Raw genomic sequence first — 20,056 nt, forward strand, 5'->3', positions numbered from 1 at the left:
TGGCCACTAGTCTGTTTGCCTAAACAACAAGGAGGTTTGGGAGTCATTAATATCAACACTCAAAATGAGGCTCTTTTATTAAAATCCCTTCATAAGTTCTTCTCCAAGGAGGACCTATCGTGGGTACACCTCCTCTGGGATAACTATTACAGTCGAGGTTCACTCCCGGGGCAGCACAGAAAAGGATCCTTCTGGTGGCGAGATATTGTCAAACTCATTGATAAGTACAAAGGAATACCTTCTGTCTGGGTCTATGATGGTGACACTGTACTCTTCTGGCAGGATACTTGGAACAACCACTTTTTGCCTCTTGAATTTCCACATCTCTTCTCTTTTGCGAAAAATGTGAAGATCACCTACAAGGAGGCTGTTAATGCAACTTCACTCAATGAAGTCCTCCATTTACCACTCTCAGCAGAGGCACATGAGCAACTTCTTCAGTTACAGGACATTCTACAACATATCAACACATAACAATCAAAGGATCTTTGGTCTTACATTTGGGGCAATCCAATTTTCTCAGTTGCTAAAGCATACAAGGCCCTGACTGGTGAAAGGGGGCATTCATCTGATACATCATTGGTTATGGAAGTCAAAATGTCAAAAGAAGCACAAAGTTTTTTTCTAGCTACTAATTAAAGACAGGCTAAGTACAAAAGATATTCTGCACCGAAGATCAATGTTTTTGGATTCCATCACCTGTGAAATGTGCATCTTATAGAAGAGAGAAACGGTGGCGCATCTCTTCCTTATGTGCAACTTTGCCAAGGCTTGTTGGGCATCGATCGGTATCACCTACATGGCTACCAGGGAACCACTCGCTATCTTCACTCATATCAGGAGACGGCTGAATGTTCCTTTTTTCATGGAAGTCATTACTTTGATGACGTGGAGTATCTGGATGACGAGAAACGAATGGACTTTCAATCACTCTGCTCCATCAGTTCAAGGGGTCAAAAGAAAACTCACTGCAGAATTGCTCACAGTTGCCTTGCATAGAGTGAAATCATCGGTTCAACCTCATTTGTTGGATTGGATTAATGCGCTGTAATTTTTGTTTTTTTATTTTTTCCTCTGGGTGTAGTGCTTTTTTGCTTTGTACCTTGGACTTGCTTTGATAATAAATTTCAGTAGGGCCTTACCCCTCCTGTTTCTTAGGAGGAAATCGATGAAACTCACTTAGCTGGGTGTCAGGTTTTCTTCACCTCAATCCTATCACACGGGTGTGACGCACGCCACCCGTCTTTCGTTACAGTAAGCCCAAAACTCTCTCGGCCTCTCCGTCAAAACTTGATCTCCGTCCATGTAAGTTGCTAACATGGAAAATGTACAAGTAAATTCAATTACAAAATGAGCAAACTAGAGGCCAATTTGCAATACTGCTATACCACGGGTTATGTACATGTAAGAGCCAAATGTACACATAAGCTACTTATGTGGTCTTTTTTCCCCACGTGTCATCCAGGTGATCCTATCTGCATCACTTGTCGAGTTGTTATTCTCGAATGCACAATTTGAGATATTATGTAATTAAAAACAGGCCAATTTGATGTACTGACGCATTTAACTCAAAAAGAAAGGTAAAAAAAAGTAGAACGCCATCTTTATTACGATTTTAATAATGCGGTAACATCTAATGCCCCGTTCGGCAGCGCTAGTTGTGGCTGCCGCTGCTGGCTTCTGCTGCCAGCGGCTGCAGCGCAGCTGCTAGCTGCTGCTTGTGGCTTCAGCCGGAAGCGCAGCAGCAGAAGCCCAGCGAACGGGGCATAAATAATCGATTGGTTTGTCAACACACAGTCTGCAGCTGCTTCTGGATCGATCCATCCATCATGCGGTGAGGACGGTGGACTCGGCATCTGATATGTCTCCGCGTCCGGTTCTGGCGCCGACTTCTGGACCCGTATGGGCACGACCCACCGTGCGAGCTTCTCTCCTCCGCCGGCGCCTCCGTTGCAGCAGAGACCGTGGAGCCGCCGCCGCCGACGCGGCGTCCCCCCTCAGCTCCAGGAGGACCCTGCCGCACGAGCTGCAGGACGCGAACTCGCCCTCCGCCCGGAGACGGCGGACCGCGCCGCAGTGAGCGCACCAGCACATCGCCGAGGGTGCCATCGCCACGACGCCCGATGACCTTACCGACGCCGCCAAGGGAGCTTCTCTACTCACGGGGAGGATTTGTTCGCCGGGTTGCTACATTTTTTGGAAGGTTTCCGGGCGTTCGCCTAGGGTTCGGATGGGCTTAGCTTCGCTAACGCATCGTGTTTGTTTTTCCGGTGGACGAGCAACGAGGAAAGTGCCTCCCCGATTTCGTGTTCCTTGTATATATAGTGCGCGGGTGAGTCGGCACCGAGGCGGTTTGGGAACCGAAGACAGGAAACTTGGAGGTCATGGCTGCGGTTTCTTGGCAGCCAAGGTTGCTGCGTTTTCCTTCTTGAATCCTTCACACCGACACGGAGTATACAACTCAATCGAAGATTCACGTTGGTTCATCATTTCATAAAGAAAGGCGAAGACAACGAGGGACAGCCTTTTTATTCCTCAGAAAATACAGTAAACATGGTATTACGAGCCACCTCTATTAGGGACTCGCCCACTGGCGAGTGGGCCTGTTTTGCTCTAGGCCCACGCGCCAGTGGGACGGCTTCATCCTACATCCTACGAACATGTCTTTCAAAAAGACGTTTCGATGAGGAAAAAAAATATGCGCAAATATGAAGTCTAGGAGTGTACGAATCAGAAGCATATATTAGTTGCTACTGCCAGTAAATAATAAATAGATTCAAAAGTGGCTATCTACTTTCGACGTCCATAACCAAAAAGGGGAGGAACTCCACACTAGGTTCATGACAGCGGAAGCACATCGCTCCAGTCGAAATTTACAACAATTGAGTACACCCGTATTTACCTCTTGCTGAACATAGCAAGAACCGTAGGCTCTGCTGGCATGGTTCCGTGCATTTTATCTCTATATTACACGATGCATTTCAGAGTTACCTCTTGTTTTCCAGAAGAGGCTCCACAAGGTTCACTTGTTTTGATGGGTTTGATTCACCTTCAGCAGGTTTCTTCAGAATTCCAGTAGGCTGCTGTCCTTGGCGATTCTGCGCTCCCTGGTGGGACAGCAGGATCAATAGGGTTACTACATAACTCAATATAAGCTATAAATTTGTATGGTAATGCTGGAGTAGTGATGAAAAGTTCACACTAGTACAATAGGTACACCACGAAATGGCACCAATAATTAAAAAAGGAAAAATATAAAACCATCTATACAAAAAAAAGGAAGTATCCTGTCAAAATATGGGGCAAGTATCTCTTGTGAATAATCTGCTAGTCTACAAGTTTGAGTCAAGAGACTATTATTGACAAGTCCATTTAACATGCGATTTGTTAACTAACCGAGCATATATTGTATGATTATAAAAATATAATATTACCAAAACATTAGAAATCACTGTCAGCTAATAGTAACCAATAAAATAATGTGTAAAAACATGTGGAAGAGATTAACAAACAGCAAAACCATCAACAAACAAATGAGCATTTTTTTTAAACACCCACACAGCATATAAGCTATCTTGAAGCTGAACTTAAAAGAATCTCACTCAATCTGAAACTGTTGCTTTTGTTGTCGAAAAGTCCATTCAAGATGAACTTTGCCCATCAAATATTTTTCACAATTTTCAAGTGAGTGAACATTTAACAGGTTGAACCAACTTGTATTGTACAAATGTTTGGACATGAACAATGACTCAATGAGCACCCCACACTGAAATATATGGCTGAGGTGGCTGTGCCTGGTGGTATCCAGGCCAAGGACTTTCAGCTTAATCAAGATATCATCTAAATACTTTAATCTACTCTCCAGAAAAATTACGTTATCATTCTTAAATATCACATATAAATAAATTAAGAATACGCATGCTTCAAATATCTCAATAGCATGATGGCAAACTTGTGCCGATAGCCTAATACTATGAATGCCAGAAACCAAACTTTCTACAGCCCGAATGGGCCGTATTTTACATAACCAGAGCAGAAAAGTGGCACTTACTGCAGCCTTTTGACCCGTTAATCTCCTAACAGATGGAGCCCTTGCAACAGATGATGCAGCAGCAGCAGCAGCCACTCGGATCCTGCAAGGGAATGAGAATCAGCTGTCTTCTACTAAGCAGTTAGCATAAGTTGAAAAATGGCTCAAAAAAGTAGTAATGGTGCAGTTGAGGCACACCTTTTATGAACATCAACATATTCATCAGTCTCATCCACTATCTCCTCCTGCAAAATTAAAAGAATTTGAACTGAGACATGCCATATAAAATGGTACTCCCTCTGTTAAATATATGACGTTTAGGACAAGCTACCAGAGGAATAAATACATTTTTAAACCTCACCTGCAGGAGTTCTTCAAATACATCTTCAAGTGTGATGATACCAACGACCTCACCATCCTCAATATCCTCTGATGACCTAGCCACTGCGTTTGATGCAGGGTTTCCATTAACCTGCCTGTTATGCGGTCTTTCAATATCAACAACCACATTGTCTGCCCTTTCTTCAGCATTAGATAACAAGGGAGCAGTCAACTGTGCTGGCCCAACTGCTTCCCTGTTTGGTTCAGTTTTGTCAGGGGGTGGTTCAGTTTTAGGTTTAGCCTTCACAACAGCAGCCATATGACTACTTCCTTTCTGAAACTCATTGAGTATATCATACAAAGGCATGTCTGATGGAACCCTGGAAAAGTTAGTATTGAGTTATTAACCAAATAGAAGTAACGGAGAAAGCATGTTAGTTTGCTGGCATGGTACAGCAAAGAAAATATTTCAAAACCACTGGAGTAATGGTATCGCATACTGAAACATATAAAGATTCGAGAGCAAGAATAAAATTCAGATGGCCTATTTCAAAAAAAGAAAAAAGATGGTCATACCTTGGAATCCTTCTAATTGAAACAGCACTAACTGGTGTCTCTGTTTCAGCACGAACAGTCAAAAGACTTTTCACCTAATTAAGTTCAAAATGTTTATAAATTAGTCAGAGATACAAAATCACTGTATAATAATCAAAGGCATCGATGAAACCTTGAAACCTACCAACAGGAGACCAATGATATTTTTAGGAGTTCCTGAGTATACAGGAACACGGCTGTGGCCCCGAGCAAGAATTTTTCCAATTGCTTCCCTGTGAACACAAAGACCAATAGACTGCTATAGTTTACAAAAGTTTCTGTTGACAAAATACAAATAATAGTGTCTGGATACATATCATGCAGAAATGTCTATTATGTAGGCCAAACTCAAAACCTAGCATATTCCCTCTCATTATCTTGATGTTTGTCCCCATGCGTTCTCAAAAAAACATAATGGGCTTGCAAGTTGCTACAATAGATCAGAAAGTACAAGATTGCACAACCAGAAAAGTGCCAGTAATGTCAAGTGCTCGTAGCAATCCTACAGCCAACTGAGGCACACGGAGCAGATGATTTCTACCACCTGACCGAGGTACACAGTCACACAGCAAATATGGGATGCACAAATTATTGTGACTCACTTAATCATAAACTCGTAATATAATGAAAGGTAGATTGACATACATGACCAGACTGGCAGGAACAAGTGTGTCCTAAGGTAGAAAAAAGAAGTACAGGAGTCCAGGACAGACCCAACCCGTACAGAGAACCCCACCCCCACGGCAACACACCCCAAGGCACTACGTTACAGACGTGCCACGAGCAGAATGAAAAACTGACCAGACCTCCAGAGGTTATGCTCCCAAAGTCCGGCACTGTGTCTGACTCTGTCTCCAAAGGAAAAATGTAGGATAATATACTAATAATAGTGATACCCCCCCCCCCCCCCCACACACACACAAAAAAAAAAAAAAAAAAAAAAAAACCATCACTACAGCGCCATAATTAGCTATGCAGGGAAATGGAAACGAATAACAAAAGAAAATACGGGCATAGCCTGCAGAAAATGAATTAAGATCAATAATAAGGAATATGAGCATGAGTTGTGGTTTAATATGCGGCGTTGTGGTATTACCAATCCAACTTGGAATCCACGTCTAGTGAGAAAGTTGATTCAATAGGTGTCATAGCTTCTGCAGCAGTCTGCACACACAGAGTAATAAGATTTCTGTCAAATTCAACTAGAAGCATTTAGGGTTCTGTACTTGCCAGCCAATTAAGCGAACTGTTCCTCAGCGTGTGACGCTACAAAACTTGAGTCACCATGCCACTTTGCTTTCTAAGCAGTCAGCACACGTATGAACCGAGGAACCTCGTACCAAACTCAACACAAGAGAACTTGCATGTTGTCATTTGCACAAGAATTGCAACATAGGTCAAACTATTTCCAATTGAGTACCATAACATGCAATTGGAAACCCTTATGCTTATAAGCAAAAAAAAAGAGAGAGATATAAAGAATGAAACAAAATAGAAGTCTAATACAGGATATTACTAGGTATTCTACGTTATTGTTGAAAGTTAACAGATAGAAGACAAAAGGAATTATAGCTCATTTGATCTAATAGCACCAAATTTAGCCATTTTACATAATAGCAAGTGTAGCAACATTTGGCTTTATACCAAGTACATTTGGACCTTCAGATATAAGGATTACTTATATTGTGAAAAAATAGGTCTCAAAGTATGAATATGATATACACCTTTTCAGTCAGATCCAAGGCTCCACTTATGATTGTAGTCTCATCATGAGTAAGCTCTCCACCCTTGCCAGCCTGTCATGGTAAAAGCCGTAACTGTGATATAACCCTGGTTGAGCATGGAAACTTCTGAAGAAGCAGAGTGATATGATAGCATTACCTCTTTGCTATGGATTGAAACTAGAGCTTTCAACTGAGCTCGCCTAAAAAGTGCAGACTCATTGTGCCCAAGAGCACAGTCCAAGAGCTGAGGGGAAAAAAACATAATTCAATCACTTCAGTAACCATGCAATAGACCATAAATCAAGTAAATTTAAAAAACATAAACAAAAGAGCATCTAACAAAAGAGTATCCAAAGATGCATACTGTTATAAAATATGCAATCAGGTGATCTTTTACTAGACACTACGAACATAATGCATTAAAGTCTACAATAAATCAGAGTACAGCCACTCCGATTTATTCACTTTGATATTCAATCTCCAATGAGGTCCCTGCATCATGTCAAAATCTGCACTGAATTGCCTGTATTGAATTGTATAAGAAATTAAATGCAGATTTGCCATGACAGAAACTATGCGTGTTCACATTTTTATACGTAGAAGGGCAACTTATCACAAGATGCTTTAGTAAAAGAAGCTTGGTATCTGCTACACGGAAGGAGATATCAGGCTTATATATTGGCCAACTCTAAGATAATAAAAGATGTTTTTGATGGAGCAGCTCCCTCTCTGCCGAGTGCCGACTGCACAGCACTTCTTCAAAGAGGAGTTGAGGCTCTAGTGTTTCGCTGGTGCTCAAACTCCAGGAGTTATTCTCCGGTTGTGGAGAGGGTATATTGTAGTAGTAAGGTTGGGTCGTTTTATAGTTATACAAAATGTGATAAGTATTTTGTGTTAGTTTGCAACCTTCTGTTATCTCCCTATAATATACACATACGCAGCTCTCCTACGTGTTCAAGAAAAAAAAAGTACGTAGGATAATATCACCTGCTACAATCTTCATAAATGGTAGTTCAAAAGAAAGGCTAATAAGCTTGGCTCATGGTAGCCAAAAGAAATTCACATGCAACTGACCACTATGGGAAAAAGAAAAGGTGAGGACTAGGGTGCACTTTTGTAGGACTTTGATGACATGGGTAAGCAAAAAGCATTTTGCTTAAGTGGGAAGGTGCAGACTTCCTTTGTACAGCTCTGTTAAAGAGCTTGGAAACCTCAGGGGGATACGATTAGTCATCCCACAACCCAGCCCTATTAGGAAGCAATAGAAGTGAAAAGATAGCAGTTTCAGATCGGCATCCCATCTCTGAACTTTTGCTTACCCCTTACTTGGAATGGTAAGTAGGTCCATCCGTAAATCCAGGGGCATCGCATTCTTTATCCATTTGGCAAAAAACGCTAGTTTTGAACCAAAAGAACGGAACCGAAAAGCAAGTTAAAAGAAAGGCTTTACCGATCATTTCAGCATTAAATCTGCAAATATGAAACAGCTTGTAGACTGCTCACTGTTCTACAAAAAATATCATATTTTCAACTGCTCCTATAAAAAGATCATGTTCCTTTGCAGGAACCAAGATCAATATATCAATACTTAGCTACTTACCAACAGAAACAGACAAGAAATCAAGAATACATATAGACATAAGGAGAAGCAACTTTTTTGCAGGAAACAAATATACGTAATTTGTAAATATTCACTAAATCCACCACTAAGAGAACTATCTGTGCATATAAATATAACTAATTAGCATCTTTCATATTTTCAAAGTTTGTAGTATCTCTTTTTACCTTGGAAGCATAACAGCACTGCTTCTAGTGTAGCAACTACTAATCAAATTAAATTTTGTTTTCCTCAGAGTACTAAAAATATTTAGTAGGCAATATATAGAAACTGACAAGTGACAAGAATGAAATTTTGCTGACATAGAAGTGAAATAACAAATATTAAAACAAGCATAAGCTATGAGGCCTAATAGGTTGTCAAATAACTCGCATGCAAGCTGCTGGGGTTTTGAAGGACAGTGGAAATCAAAATATCGCTCTGTAACCAAGTTCATCAGCTATTCCATAAAACTGAACGAAAACATGACTCTGAAGTAAAAGCTTTATCATAATGTAATTCATGGGATTCAAAATATATGCCATGACAGGAGCTCATAGAATTGCAGTACAGTAGGAACACAGAATTTAATCATGTCATTTCGTTGATTTACCTTCCCAATGGGGTAAGAAATTGGATAGCACATGACCATGAGGATGCGTACGAGCCATACAAAGTTAGCGCCCACTGCTAGACCATATCTGGTACAGATTGCTTGTGGTATAACCTGGTGTAACAACACTACATGATCAATCAGACAATCCAATGAGCAAATAGTGAATTTTGGACATCAGATGAATACCTCTCCAAAGGCAAGAACAAATGTCACTGACAATATTACAGCAACAACAGGATGAAAAATCCTATCAAGAAATATAGGAAGTGCCTGCAATGGTCACAATGAGGTAAATGGAAGAGTCAATGGTTGAAGATATTACAGAAAATAATACGTAACCTATGCGCTACCTATCAACTGCTTTACAATAAGGTGGATGATGACAGAAAGGAATAAAGGGTACATAAGCGTCAACTAAGTGAAAGAACGCGAACAGGCCTCTAGCTGAGCTGGTTAGGTGGCTCTACTAGCACTCCTCATGTCCTGGGTTCGACTCCCCGTGGGAGCGAACTTCAGGCTGGGGTTAAAAATCCCCTTGTCTGTCCCACGCCAAAGCATAGGTCTAAGGCCCAGCCCAGGTTGTTGGTCATCTCACATGAGCTACGGTGCCGCTATGTAAGGGTAGAGTAGGGGTTCGGGGGTTTTCTCGACCTGCGTGAGAAGGTCTTCTTCTTCGCAAAATGCCCGAGGGCTGTCTTACCCCCCGCAGGTCGAGTTTTTTTTTTCTAAGTGAAAGAACACCCTCCTATGAGAAGCGCGATAGTAGATTTAGAACAAACGAAACAATAATGATTGGACATACATGCACCAACAGTGATGCATTCGGATTAACACCAACTTCCCACGCCGGAGTTGGATGATGAAAGAAACTAGTAATAAACATGCATGATCACCGGAAGAAAGAACTTTACATGGTAAATGCAATACATATTACACTCAATCTTATCTAAGCTTCATCAGTTCCCAGTTTCCAACATGTAAGATAACCATAAAATGGATCATGGAAAATTGTGCTAAGATATGATGAAAAAAAATAGTTGAACAGACAGAGGAAACTTCAGAACACCATGTTTATCTCAATAGTGAGTTAAAAAGTCAAAGTGTTGATGCCTGGATAATTCATTAGAAGCTTCAAACAGAAAGTTCTGATACTACCTTACATTCTTTTGGCAAAATGTACAACTATGAGTGCAAAATAGTGTAATAGTCGATAAGATTTCAATCCAGATACTCTACCTCCATGGCAGCAGCGTTACACAACAGCAGGGTGACAAGAAGCTGGTGCTGCTTTTGAACAACTGGAAGGATGGCAGCTGTAGAAACAAAGAAGATAACTAAACAACAAATGCGAACAGCTTAACCATCAATCAAAGAGAAAATATAATAACAGCACTGGATTTCAAAAGGAGAAGACCAATTGAAAGTTGATAACTAGAATGACGTGCTAAAAGAGGCAATGTGTAGCCGGTCAAAGTGACTAAGTAGCATTATTGCCACATTTGAACTGAAAATCGCCCACGGATGCATGATGAAGAAGAGATGCGCAGATACGTTAAGGCCTGGTTTGGTTCACTGACTTAAATTTAAGCACCCGTCACATCGAATGTTTAGATACTAATTAGGAGTATTAAAGGTAGACTATTTACAAAACCGATTACATAAGTGGAGGCTAAACGGCGAGACGAATCTATTAAGCCTAATTAGTCCATGATTTGACAATGTATTGCTACAGTAAACATTTGCTAATGATGGATTAATTAGGCTTAATAGATTCGTCTGGCTGTTTAACCTCCACTTATGTAATGGGTTTTGTAAATAGTCTACGTTTAATACCTCTAATTAGTATCTAAACATTCGATGTGACACGTGCTAAAAATAAGCAAAGGGAACCAAACGACCACCTTACTTCAGTGACTAGAACAACCCAAGGAGATCAGCAAGGCAAACAAAAATGATAAAAAAATTGCAGAATATATTCTGAAAAGCTATGACAGCACGCTACCCTTGGTAAACAAACATGGCAGATACAAGAATCTCCAGGGCAGACACCTTTTTGCTAGCCATTGCATACTACTTCCAATCCCCAGTTGCCTGATGTATCATTAAATATCTCACCAGAAAGAGGTGAATTGATAAAGACAAATCCAATCCACACTGCCTTTTCTTATTCCCTGATTTCCTTACTAGCTTTTTTGTTTGTTCTACTTTCCTTGCCAAACACTTTTATACGTAATATGTCAGCATTAGCATCCCATCTTATCCTCACTGCCATTAACGCTACATACACAACCTAGCAGCCCTACAATGGGCCAGAAAAATTCATCACAAAACAAAAAGAAATTCTAATACTCAAATTCGCAGAGAAACTTGACAATTCGGTATGGTGCTCTTATCCCCATTCCCCAATGTAACCTGCCACAACACCAGACTACCAAAGATCACAAAACCCCCTCCTAAAAAACAGCAATCAGATCGAGCAGAACGAGGGGAACAGGGGTGGGGGGAATGGTAGGGTTTCGGATCGGACCAGCCTGCGCCTTCTCGGCGTCCGTGCCGCTGCGCTGGAGGATCTCCAGCTCGACGAGGCCGAGCGACATGAGCCCCAGGGTGAGCCCGGACATGATCCCGGCGAAGAGCACGAGGAAGCAGGAGGTGCCCGCGTACGCCCACCACTCCAGCGACCCGAAGGCCGTGTCCTCCCCCTGCACGATCAGCGACATCGCGCCCACCCCCGCCGCCGCTGCCGCGCTCGTCGCCGGCCGCGCCGTCGCCGCCACCACCCGCACCGCCGCAGCCAGGCTCACCGCCCGCGCCCTCCCCGCCGCCGCCGCCATCGCCCCCTCGCCCGCGACGAAGAGTCAGAGTCAGAATCAGAACCGAGGCCCCGCCCCCGACGGACGGATGCGTGGGCACCGTATAAAGCAGGTCCAGGTCCAGGAACCGGGGGAGGCTAGCGAGGAAGAGGACAAGATGGCGCGGCGTGGAAGCCGTGGGATGCGGCAGCGGCCAGACTTTGGCCTGGCGGTCGATCGGACGGCCAGGCGGACGCCACGCGGGCGCAACGGTGGGCACCTGGGCCCACTCCACGGCTCCCCCTGTGCACCCGGACGAAGGGACACGGCGACACGCACGTCGTTGGCGTTCAGAGAGTCTGGAGGCCGTAGCTGCGTGCGTCGTGCTCACAGCTGCGCTCGAGTTCGCGAAAGGGGCATATGAAAAAGAAGGCTTTATGATGGCTTAGATTGGTAATGGTGACTTGATTGGGGCACCGCCTTGCTAATTCAGTTAGTTGTCTCCGTAATGGAAAATGTTGACATAAAAAATGTCTATTTGTAAAAGCTATATAATGCAACCATCAGTTGCACCACATTTTTCAAACTTATACGGAAGAAGAAATTATTTACACAAAAATTGGTGCTCTTCAACAACTTTTTTTTTGTTGCAGACACGCTCTTGGTAATGTGCAAGCGGTGCCTACTGCATCAATGATCAATGTGCCAGTGCGGATTTAGTAAGCGTAGGCCACATCTACAAACAGTTTTGGAATTAAGTCACATCAACTTTAGCTTTCAGACAAGTCACACATCTATATGACGTGGCTCATGTCAAACAAATACTCTATCCATTCCAAATTATAAGTCATTCCAACTTTCTTGGAGAGTCAAAATATCTCAAATTTGATCAAATTTATACAATAAAGTACTAACATTCATGATACCAAATATGTACCATTATTTTTTTCTTTAAATATATTTTTATAGTATATCTATTCGGTGTCATAAACTTTTGTGATCTTTTCTATAATTTTGATCAAACATAAAATAGTTTGACTCTCCAAGAAAATTGAAATGACTTGTAATTTGGAACGGAGGGAGTATATCATAAAAAACGAGGTGATAAACCTTCGTTGTATCTGTGCTATGGCAATGACGGATTGCTAAACGCATATTGTATTGTTTCTTTCGTTTTGGAAAAAAAAAAAGAAGAAGAAGAAGAAAAAGTCTATCTGGCCTTTTGTTGAGTACCGTTAATCTTGTTTTTTATAACCATGGAATCGCGTAAAAGTGGTTTTATATTGCGTGCGACGCTAATGCTGTATTCATGCTTAGGGAGCCATAAGAAGGTACTTTACGAATAAAAAAACAGTTCATGGCAGCTTTCACCTACCCAAGACGCTTCTCCATAGGATACTGGTAGCGTGAATGCATATTGGACGCAAATAGTGTCGATGTGTTGTTAACACTCTCGGCAGTCATTAAGAAAGCATAGATACTTCAAAACAGTTTTTTATTCTTTCCTTAAAAAAACTAGCACGAGTAGATCGACATCAAACATGACTGAAATTAAATAGTTTTTATGCAATGAATAAAAGAGTTCTGAAGCTTACGGATAACTAATCCCATTTTAACCTGCCCCATCCCTTTTTATTTCTGGAAAACCTGCCCCATCCTGGATTCCTGATCGTGTGTTCTGCTCCTTCATCCCAAATTACTCACTTTTCTAGTAGATCCCATTTGGTACCTGTCACATTGAATATTTAGATACTAATTAGAAGTATTAAATATAAACCATTTACAAAACCTATTGCACGGAGGCTAAACGGCGAGACAAATCTATTAAGCCTAATTAGTTCATGATCTGACAATGTGCTGCTACAGTAAACATTTGCTAATGATGGATTAATTAGGCTTAATAGATTCGTCTCGCCGTTTAGCCTCCATCTGTGCAATTAGTTTTATAATTAACTCATATCTAGTCCTACTAATTAGCCTCCGAATATTCGATGTGACACGGATTAAACTTTAGCTCGAGGAACCAAACGCCCCCATATTATGTCTAGATATGTAAAAGTTATATATCTAGAAAAGTAAAAATAAATTGTAATTTGGAATGAGGAGTACTACGGTACTACCCAGCACCAGCAGCCCTAGAAAAGACGTCCCTCTGCTTTCAAGCTTACAAGAGCTAGTTTCAAAAAAAGAAAAACAATTACAAGGGCTAGCCCGATTGCATTTACAGCTCGGATCGCACAAGGAAGCGGAAGCCAGCAGCAGAGATCTTCCTTTTATTCTCTCTTTGGGACTGGAAGCTATTTGTCAAGGTATTATTTCAAGTTCTACCCGGGGCTTGTGGTTTTTGGTTTAAGGATTGAGAATTTGAGATGATGTATTATCTTCTTACTCATCTCAATTTTTTTTATTTAGAAATGAAATGATTGATCAATTACTCTCTACACTGGTAGAAAAACGACCTTCCATCCTTAATAAAAATCTCAGTTATTTTTGGATCCGGGACTAAAGGTGATCCTCAATAAAAAGCTCGTCCGTGGATACACCTTTAGTCCCGGTTGGTGTTACAACCCGAACTAAAACCCTACCAACCAAGACTAAAGGGTGAAGGTCACCCTTTAATTTCGGTTGGTGTTACCAATCAAGACTAAAGGGTCCCTCACGAGTTACTACAAAAAGGATTGCATCCCCTACTTAGTTAGATGTGCTATGTAAGTGAGATGGTAAGGAAGCTATGTGCGAGCGTTGAGGTTGTGGGTTCGAATCCCACGCACCGCGCACGCGTATATTTCGCGTGAAAAATCGCGTGACTTGTGACTTGCTGCGCGTGTGGGGGGGCTCCTGGGAATTTCTAATTTTTTTCAGAGAACTTTAGTTCCGAATGATTAGTTTCGGTTGGGAAAATCGAGATTTACGAGCAGTGTGACTAACTTTGTTCAAACTTCTAATAGTTCGACAGTAGTTAGTGACTCAATGTCCATGCTGCTATCATCTTGATTCAACCTCGTATAAGCATCTTCAGCAGATTACCGATATCCTATACCCCAAAGCACATGTAGAGTAATCTCTCATTATTGGTTTTAGCCTCCTTTAGCAGATTACCAATATCTCATCTCCAATACATTAATTAATGGGCTAGCATTCTGGGCCACAATCCATGTGAGACACAGATGCAGCCCATATCTCCTCCTTCCGACATGCACCCAGCTGCAGCTCCTCCTTATCACTACTCCTCTTTCCTAATCCCAGCTGATGCAGCAGCTTCTTTATCCTTCTAATTTCAGCGAGCAACCACGTCCGCAACAGACCAGCTCCATCCTTTATTCCATTCCTTCCACGGCAAATACACTAGAAGCATTATTGTCTGCAAGCAAGAAGAGAAGAACACCACGGCAAACATGAGTTTCATCAAATTAGATCACACCATATAGAACAACAAAGAAGCTGCTCTGCCTCCGAACAACATGTCAATCAAGCAATGAAACAAGGTCTGAATGCTCAAAATAGAGTTCTTGGCTACAAATCGCATTAATAAAGTAGATCTGGTACAGAGGTAACTAATTTTCTTTTACCTTGCATGTAGTCTTGGGGGAGATCAGGGGCGTTCGGTCCCTTGTGCTCGGTGGAGGTTCAGCTCCTCTGCTGCGTCAGGTGACCCGGCGAGTGCGTCCTCCCTATACGCCACCGTGCCCCTACTCTGCGACCTAGCGAGCACGGCATGGCCTGGATGCCTGACCTGACGAGCGTGCCGCAGGAGGCGGCGTCCGTTGGCGAGGCGGGAAGGCCGTCGGTTGCTTCTCTCACCTCGGATGAGTCCGGACCGGGGGCTCCTAGATGTGGGAGTTCCGGGCTTCCAGACGAGAGCCCTCCCAAATTTAGAAACCAGATGAGAGCTCTATTGGAGACGTTTTTTACGTTTCTCTCTCCTAAACAAAGAGTAGGGAGTGCGATGAGAGGGGGTTGGAGTTGGCTCTTAGCAAGGCCGAACATACGTTTTCAATCAAAAGTGGTTCTTCTGAAATGAGCTGGTGAATATGTTTATGACATACTCCATACGACACCTGTCACCTGTGCATTGTTTGGCCCCAGGTTTTTTGGCCACAAACTTCTCACCGAGCATTTGCGCACGATTTTGTGGGCTGTGGGCTGTGGCCTCGTTCTACTTGAATTTTGATCCACCACGCAGTGACACGTCACACCTTTGACTGTCTGACTGACAGGGATCCCTGATCCCTCACCCTAAGAGCATCTCCAGCAGAGCACATATAGGGTGATCTTCTATTATTGCTGGTGCACTTTTTAGCCTCCTCCTTTGGCGGCAAATTACCAATATCTCATCTCCAATACTTTATTGGGCTGGCATCCTGGGCCATAATCCACCTGAAACACAGATGCAGCCCATCTCTCCTCCGTTCTCCATGCGCACAGATGCAGCTCCTCCTAATCACTACTACTGTTCCCTAATCCTAGCTGCAATAGCTTCTTCTTCATCCTTCTAATTTCAGCGAGCGAGCACAACAATCCAGGTCCATCCTTTATTCCATTCCTTCCGCTACAAAATGCTAGAAGCATTATTGTTTATTTGCCTACAAGCAAGAAAAGAACACCACGAGCTCCCATTTTTTACTGTCAGACACTAGGAGGACGATCATCATCAGAATGCACACACAACAAAATCTATCATGAGATGAGAAGGCTCAATCCACATATTGAACTGTCCCTTCATATCTGAATGTATCTTGACATACAGATTAGAAATACATGCAAATAGAAATGATCCTTCAAAATGAAGGAAGCTAACTATCCCAAAACAAAAGGAAGAAATCTATTGTCCAAGACGCTGCCACAAATGCTCAACAAGGTCGTCGCGGAGTTGATCATGTGTCTCTCGGTCTTCAATCTTGCGATGCACTTCGAGAAATCTCTTGATACGGTCTTTATCCTTCTCTGGGTCCACAGTTGTTCCCACATGCTCATAAAGTCTTCCGGCTGACCTCTCTCATCCTCTGTTATCATGTTGTGCATAATCACGCAGGCTGTCATGATACGCCATAGGGTCTTTTGGTCCCAAAATCGTGCAGGCATGCGAACAATTGCAAACCTTGGTTGCAGCACCCCAAATGCTCTCTCAATGTCCATCCTAGCTGCTTCTTGAGCCTGGGCAAAATAAACTCTCTTGTTACCCTGAGGTTTACTAATTATCTTGACAAATGTGGACCATGAAGGATATATGCCATCTGCAAGATAGTAGCCCATTGTGTAATGGTGACCATTGACTTCAAAGTTCACTGGCGGAGCTTCCCCAGCAGCTAACCGTGCAAACAAATGAGATCTTTGCAGGATGTTGATGTCATTGTGAGAGCCAGGCAACCCAAAGTATGCATGCCAAATCCATAGATCCTCCGATGCAACAGCCTCAGGAATGATTGTTGGATCATGACAATGCCCAGTGAATTGCCCATGCCATGCCGCGGGACAATTCTTCCACTGCCAGTGCACGCAATCAATGCATCCAAGCATACCCGGGAACCCCCTTGCTGCACCCATTTGCACAAGCCTTGCAGTGTCCTCTTCAGTTGGTGCTCGCAAGTACTGCTGCCCAAAGATCTCAATTACAGCTTTCACAAACTTCTTCAAACTCAGAATGGTGGTACTCTCTGCAATGTGAAGCCAATCATCAAGACTATCAGCAGGGACACCATAAGCGAGCATGTGCAGTGCTGCCGTAATCTTCTTCAGAGCACTATGTCCAAGGTCCCCAGCAGCATTCCTTTTCTGCTTGAAGTATGGACAGTGAGCTTCCACAGCTGCTGCAATTCACAAAAACAGCTCTTTGGACATTCTGAACCGTCGTCTGAAAGTGACCGGACCGAACACCGGGTCATCTGCAAAGTAATCATCAAAGAGCTTTTCATGGCCTTGCTGCTTGTTCCAACGAACCACCACACGCCCTGGCACGGAACCACCATACTTGTGCCACTTGTTGCTATCCATCTCCTCCATCTCGGCAATCAAAACTGCTGCCATCTCCAAGTCATCATCCGGACTCATCGTCAAAAAACATATCAAGAAGTGAACTCATCTGCACAAAATGGAAAACAAGAGTTAACATATACTAGTTTACTCAAACTGAACTGAAGGAGGTTATTCAGATGTCATTCAGTTATGGGTGCCCTTCAGTTATTCACATCAAACTAGTTAGCACAGATTCTCTTCACGTACTAGCTGTTTGTGTGAGATATATGCCAGTCTACACACTGAATAACTAAATCCACACACTGTTTTTTTTTGTGAGAGAATATGTCAGTATTCATATATATCAGTATGAATCGGCACAGATGCAACAAGTTAGTATGTGTGAGAGAGGTTATTCATGAAGAGAATATGTCAGTATGAAAAACTTCAAGCTGAATAACTGAATCGATAATATTATCCTTAAGGAAATTAAAAATAGCTGCACAACAGTAGCCGTATGTATGTCGAATACATATGGTGATAGCTTATTTTGTTTGTTTCATCAAATTAGATCAGACCACATGCTAGTACAACAAAGAAGCTACTCTGGCTAACAACAACACGTCAATGAAGCAATGAAAAAAAGACATGAATGCTAAAAATAGAGTTCATGGTCTCCTAATCGCATTAATAAAGCAGATCTGGCACAGAGGCAGCTAATTTTCTTTTACCTTGCCTGTAGTCTGGGGGGAGATCAAGGGCGTTCAGTCCCGAGGTCGATTCAGATGAGCAGGCTCTCGATCCAGAGTGTGGGGTGGTGCTAGGGCGAAGCAAGGCGAGCGGCGGCGCGGGGATGGAGCAGGGCGAGCAGCGGCGCTCGGGACGGAGAGAGGCGAGCGGCGGCGCGGGACGGGGAAATATCCCCGCGCCAAAAGAAACGGTGGATAGGGGAGAGAGGGCATTGTTTTTGGCGATTGCCAAAAAAAATTTGGTATTGGGTGCAATTTCTATCCCCTAAATGATAGTTTTTTTATATTGTGGAGAGGATAAGCAATCTGCTGGAGATGCTGTCAGTTCCTCCCACCTTCGGGATAAGGAGCGAGATTCGGTGCGTGCCTTTCCCCTCCGTATCCAATGGCTCATAGATTTTGCAAGCAAGGTTCAAGGACTTGTTTTTTTTTCAGCAGCGTAGAGAGGTCGGAGACTGTCTTCAGTGGCTCCCGCGCCGCGCTGTTCATCTTCTTGCTCATGTTCCCCGCCTCCAGTTCCATCGGGTGCGGCCGCTCGATCTGCTCCCCCGCTCCCATCTCGTGCTCGCCTCACTGAATCCCAGCACTCGCACAGGCTCCAGCTCGGGAAGCGCGCTCTGATGTGTCTGACGCCCGGACCGCGGCGTGGTGGGCCTAGCAGGCACGATGTCAGCAGGCACGATGTCGTGTGCGCGCACCACGGCGAGCTGGGGATGCGTGATGGCCCTTGCCTTCCCCGTGGCCTCCACCTCGTCTTGTGCCATGGGCTGTGCACATGGCAAAGCTGGCGCGTGAGCTTCCACCTCCCACCTTGTCGCCGTTCGCCGTGGCCGCGCGGAACTGCTGGACGAGGCCGTCCAGCTGCTGGTGGCGCGAGAGGCCGAGAGCGCTCAGGTGGTTCTCTGCTCTCTCGCGGATGCTGGCGTCTCGAACAAGCTCGACTGCCCCGAGAGGATGAGGAGCCAGCTGCCTGCGTGCCACCGAACCAAGCGGAAGAAGCTGCTAAGTCTTAAAGTTTTTGCTTTGGAACGCTGTGAGCCATTGGATCGAAAACGTAGGCTGGAGATCAAGAGGAAAGTTACGTTGTGACTCGATGAGGTAAAGTTAGGGCGACTTTGGTAGGGCTCAGGAATGACTTCATAAGGAGTCCTACCATACATCCTTTTCCAAAAAGGATTGAAGCCGTGTCGGAGTTGGAGCCAAAATTGTCCTGGGCGACCGGAGCCCGAAATACTAGCTCCTTCGGCTCCATCTCGGTCCCTGCACTGACACAAATGGAACTGCTACCCAACTTCGACAAACTTACACCCCAATCTGCCACCACCCTTTTCCTCCGCTCACCTGTTGGTTAACCCGTCGGCAGCACATCGGGTGTGAGTGGCGGCGGCACTTGGTACGAAGAAGCGGCCGCGCTAGGAACGGGGCTCCACCCGCCATGCAGCCTCAGCTGGAGCCAGCGCCAGCAATGCGCCTGGGCTTGTGCTACCGCGGAACGACCGCGGCTCCGAGACGAAGCGGCCCGGCGAGGCCCCTGCCTGGGCGGGCGGCGCGGAGTAGCAGCAGCAACAATAATGATGGAGATGAGCGGAGGGCTAGAGATTACTATGGTGAGACAGCTGAGGCCAGAGCGAGAAGGCACGGTAGCTGGAGTCATGCCGCTGCTTGCAGGCAGACGGTGGAG

General features: G+C 43.9%; 2 protein-coding genes across 2 annotated transcripts; both read right to left on the reverse strand.

The window, feature by feature from the left end:
• Positions 1-2,722: 2,722 nt before the first annotated feature.
• LOC101776579 (DUF21 domain-containing protein At4g14240) lies at positions 2,723-11,776 on the reverse strand. The gene is made up of 13 exons (XM_004962112.3): positions 11,410-11,776; positions 10,119-10,195; positions 9,069-9,152; positions 8,880-8,993; positions 6,827-6,913; positions 6,670-6,741; positions 6,042-6,109; positions 5,091-5,178; positions 4,928-5,001; positions 4,392-4,731; positions 4,229-4,275; positions 4,052-4,133; positions 2,723-3,107 (listed from the first exon to the last, which is right to left on the reverse strand). Exons 1-13 carry the CDS (start codon positions 11,714-11,716, stop codon positions 2,988-2,990), a joined length of 1,560 nt encoding a protein of 519 aa, XP_004962169.1. The 5' UTR covers positions 11,717-11,776; the 3' UTR covers positions 2,723-2,987.
• Positions 11,777-16,325: 4,549 nt separating this feature from the next.
• LOC101777000 lies at positions 16,326-19,338 on the reverse strand. The gene is made up of 2 exons (XM_004962113.2): positions 18,358-19,338; positions 16,326-17,753 (listed from the first exon to the last, which is right to left on the reverse strand). The coding sequence occupies exon 2, from the start codon at positions 17,381-17,383 to the stop codon at positions 16,472-16,474; it is 912 nt and encodes a 303-aa protein (XP_004962170.1). The 5' UTR covers positions 17,384-17,753; positions 18,358-19,338; the 3' UTR covers positions 16,326-16,471.
• Positions 19,339-20,056: the final 718 nt, after the last annotated feature.

This window comes from Setaria italica, chromosome III (assembly GCF_000263155.2).
Source record: "Setaria italica strain Yugu1 chromosome III, Setaria_italica_v2.0, whole genome shotgun sequence".
Taxonomy (NCBI): domain Eukaryota; kingdom Viridiplantae; phylum Streptophyta; class Magnoliopsida; order Poales; family Poaceae; genus Setaria; species Setaria italica.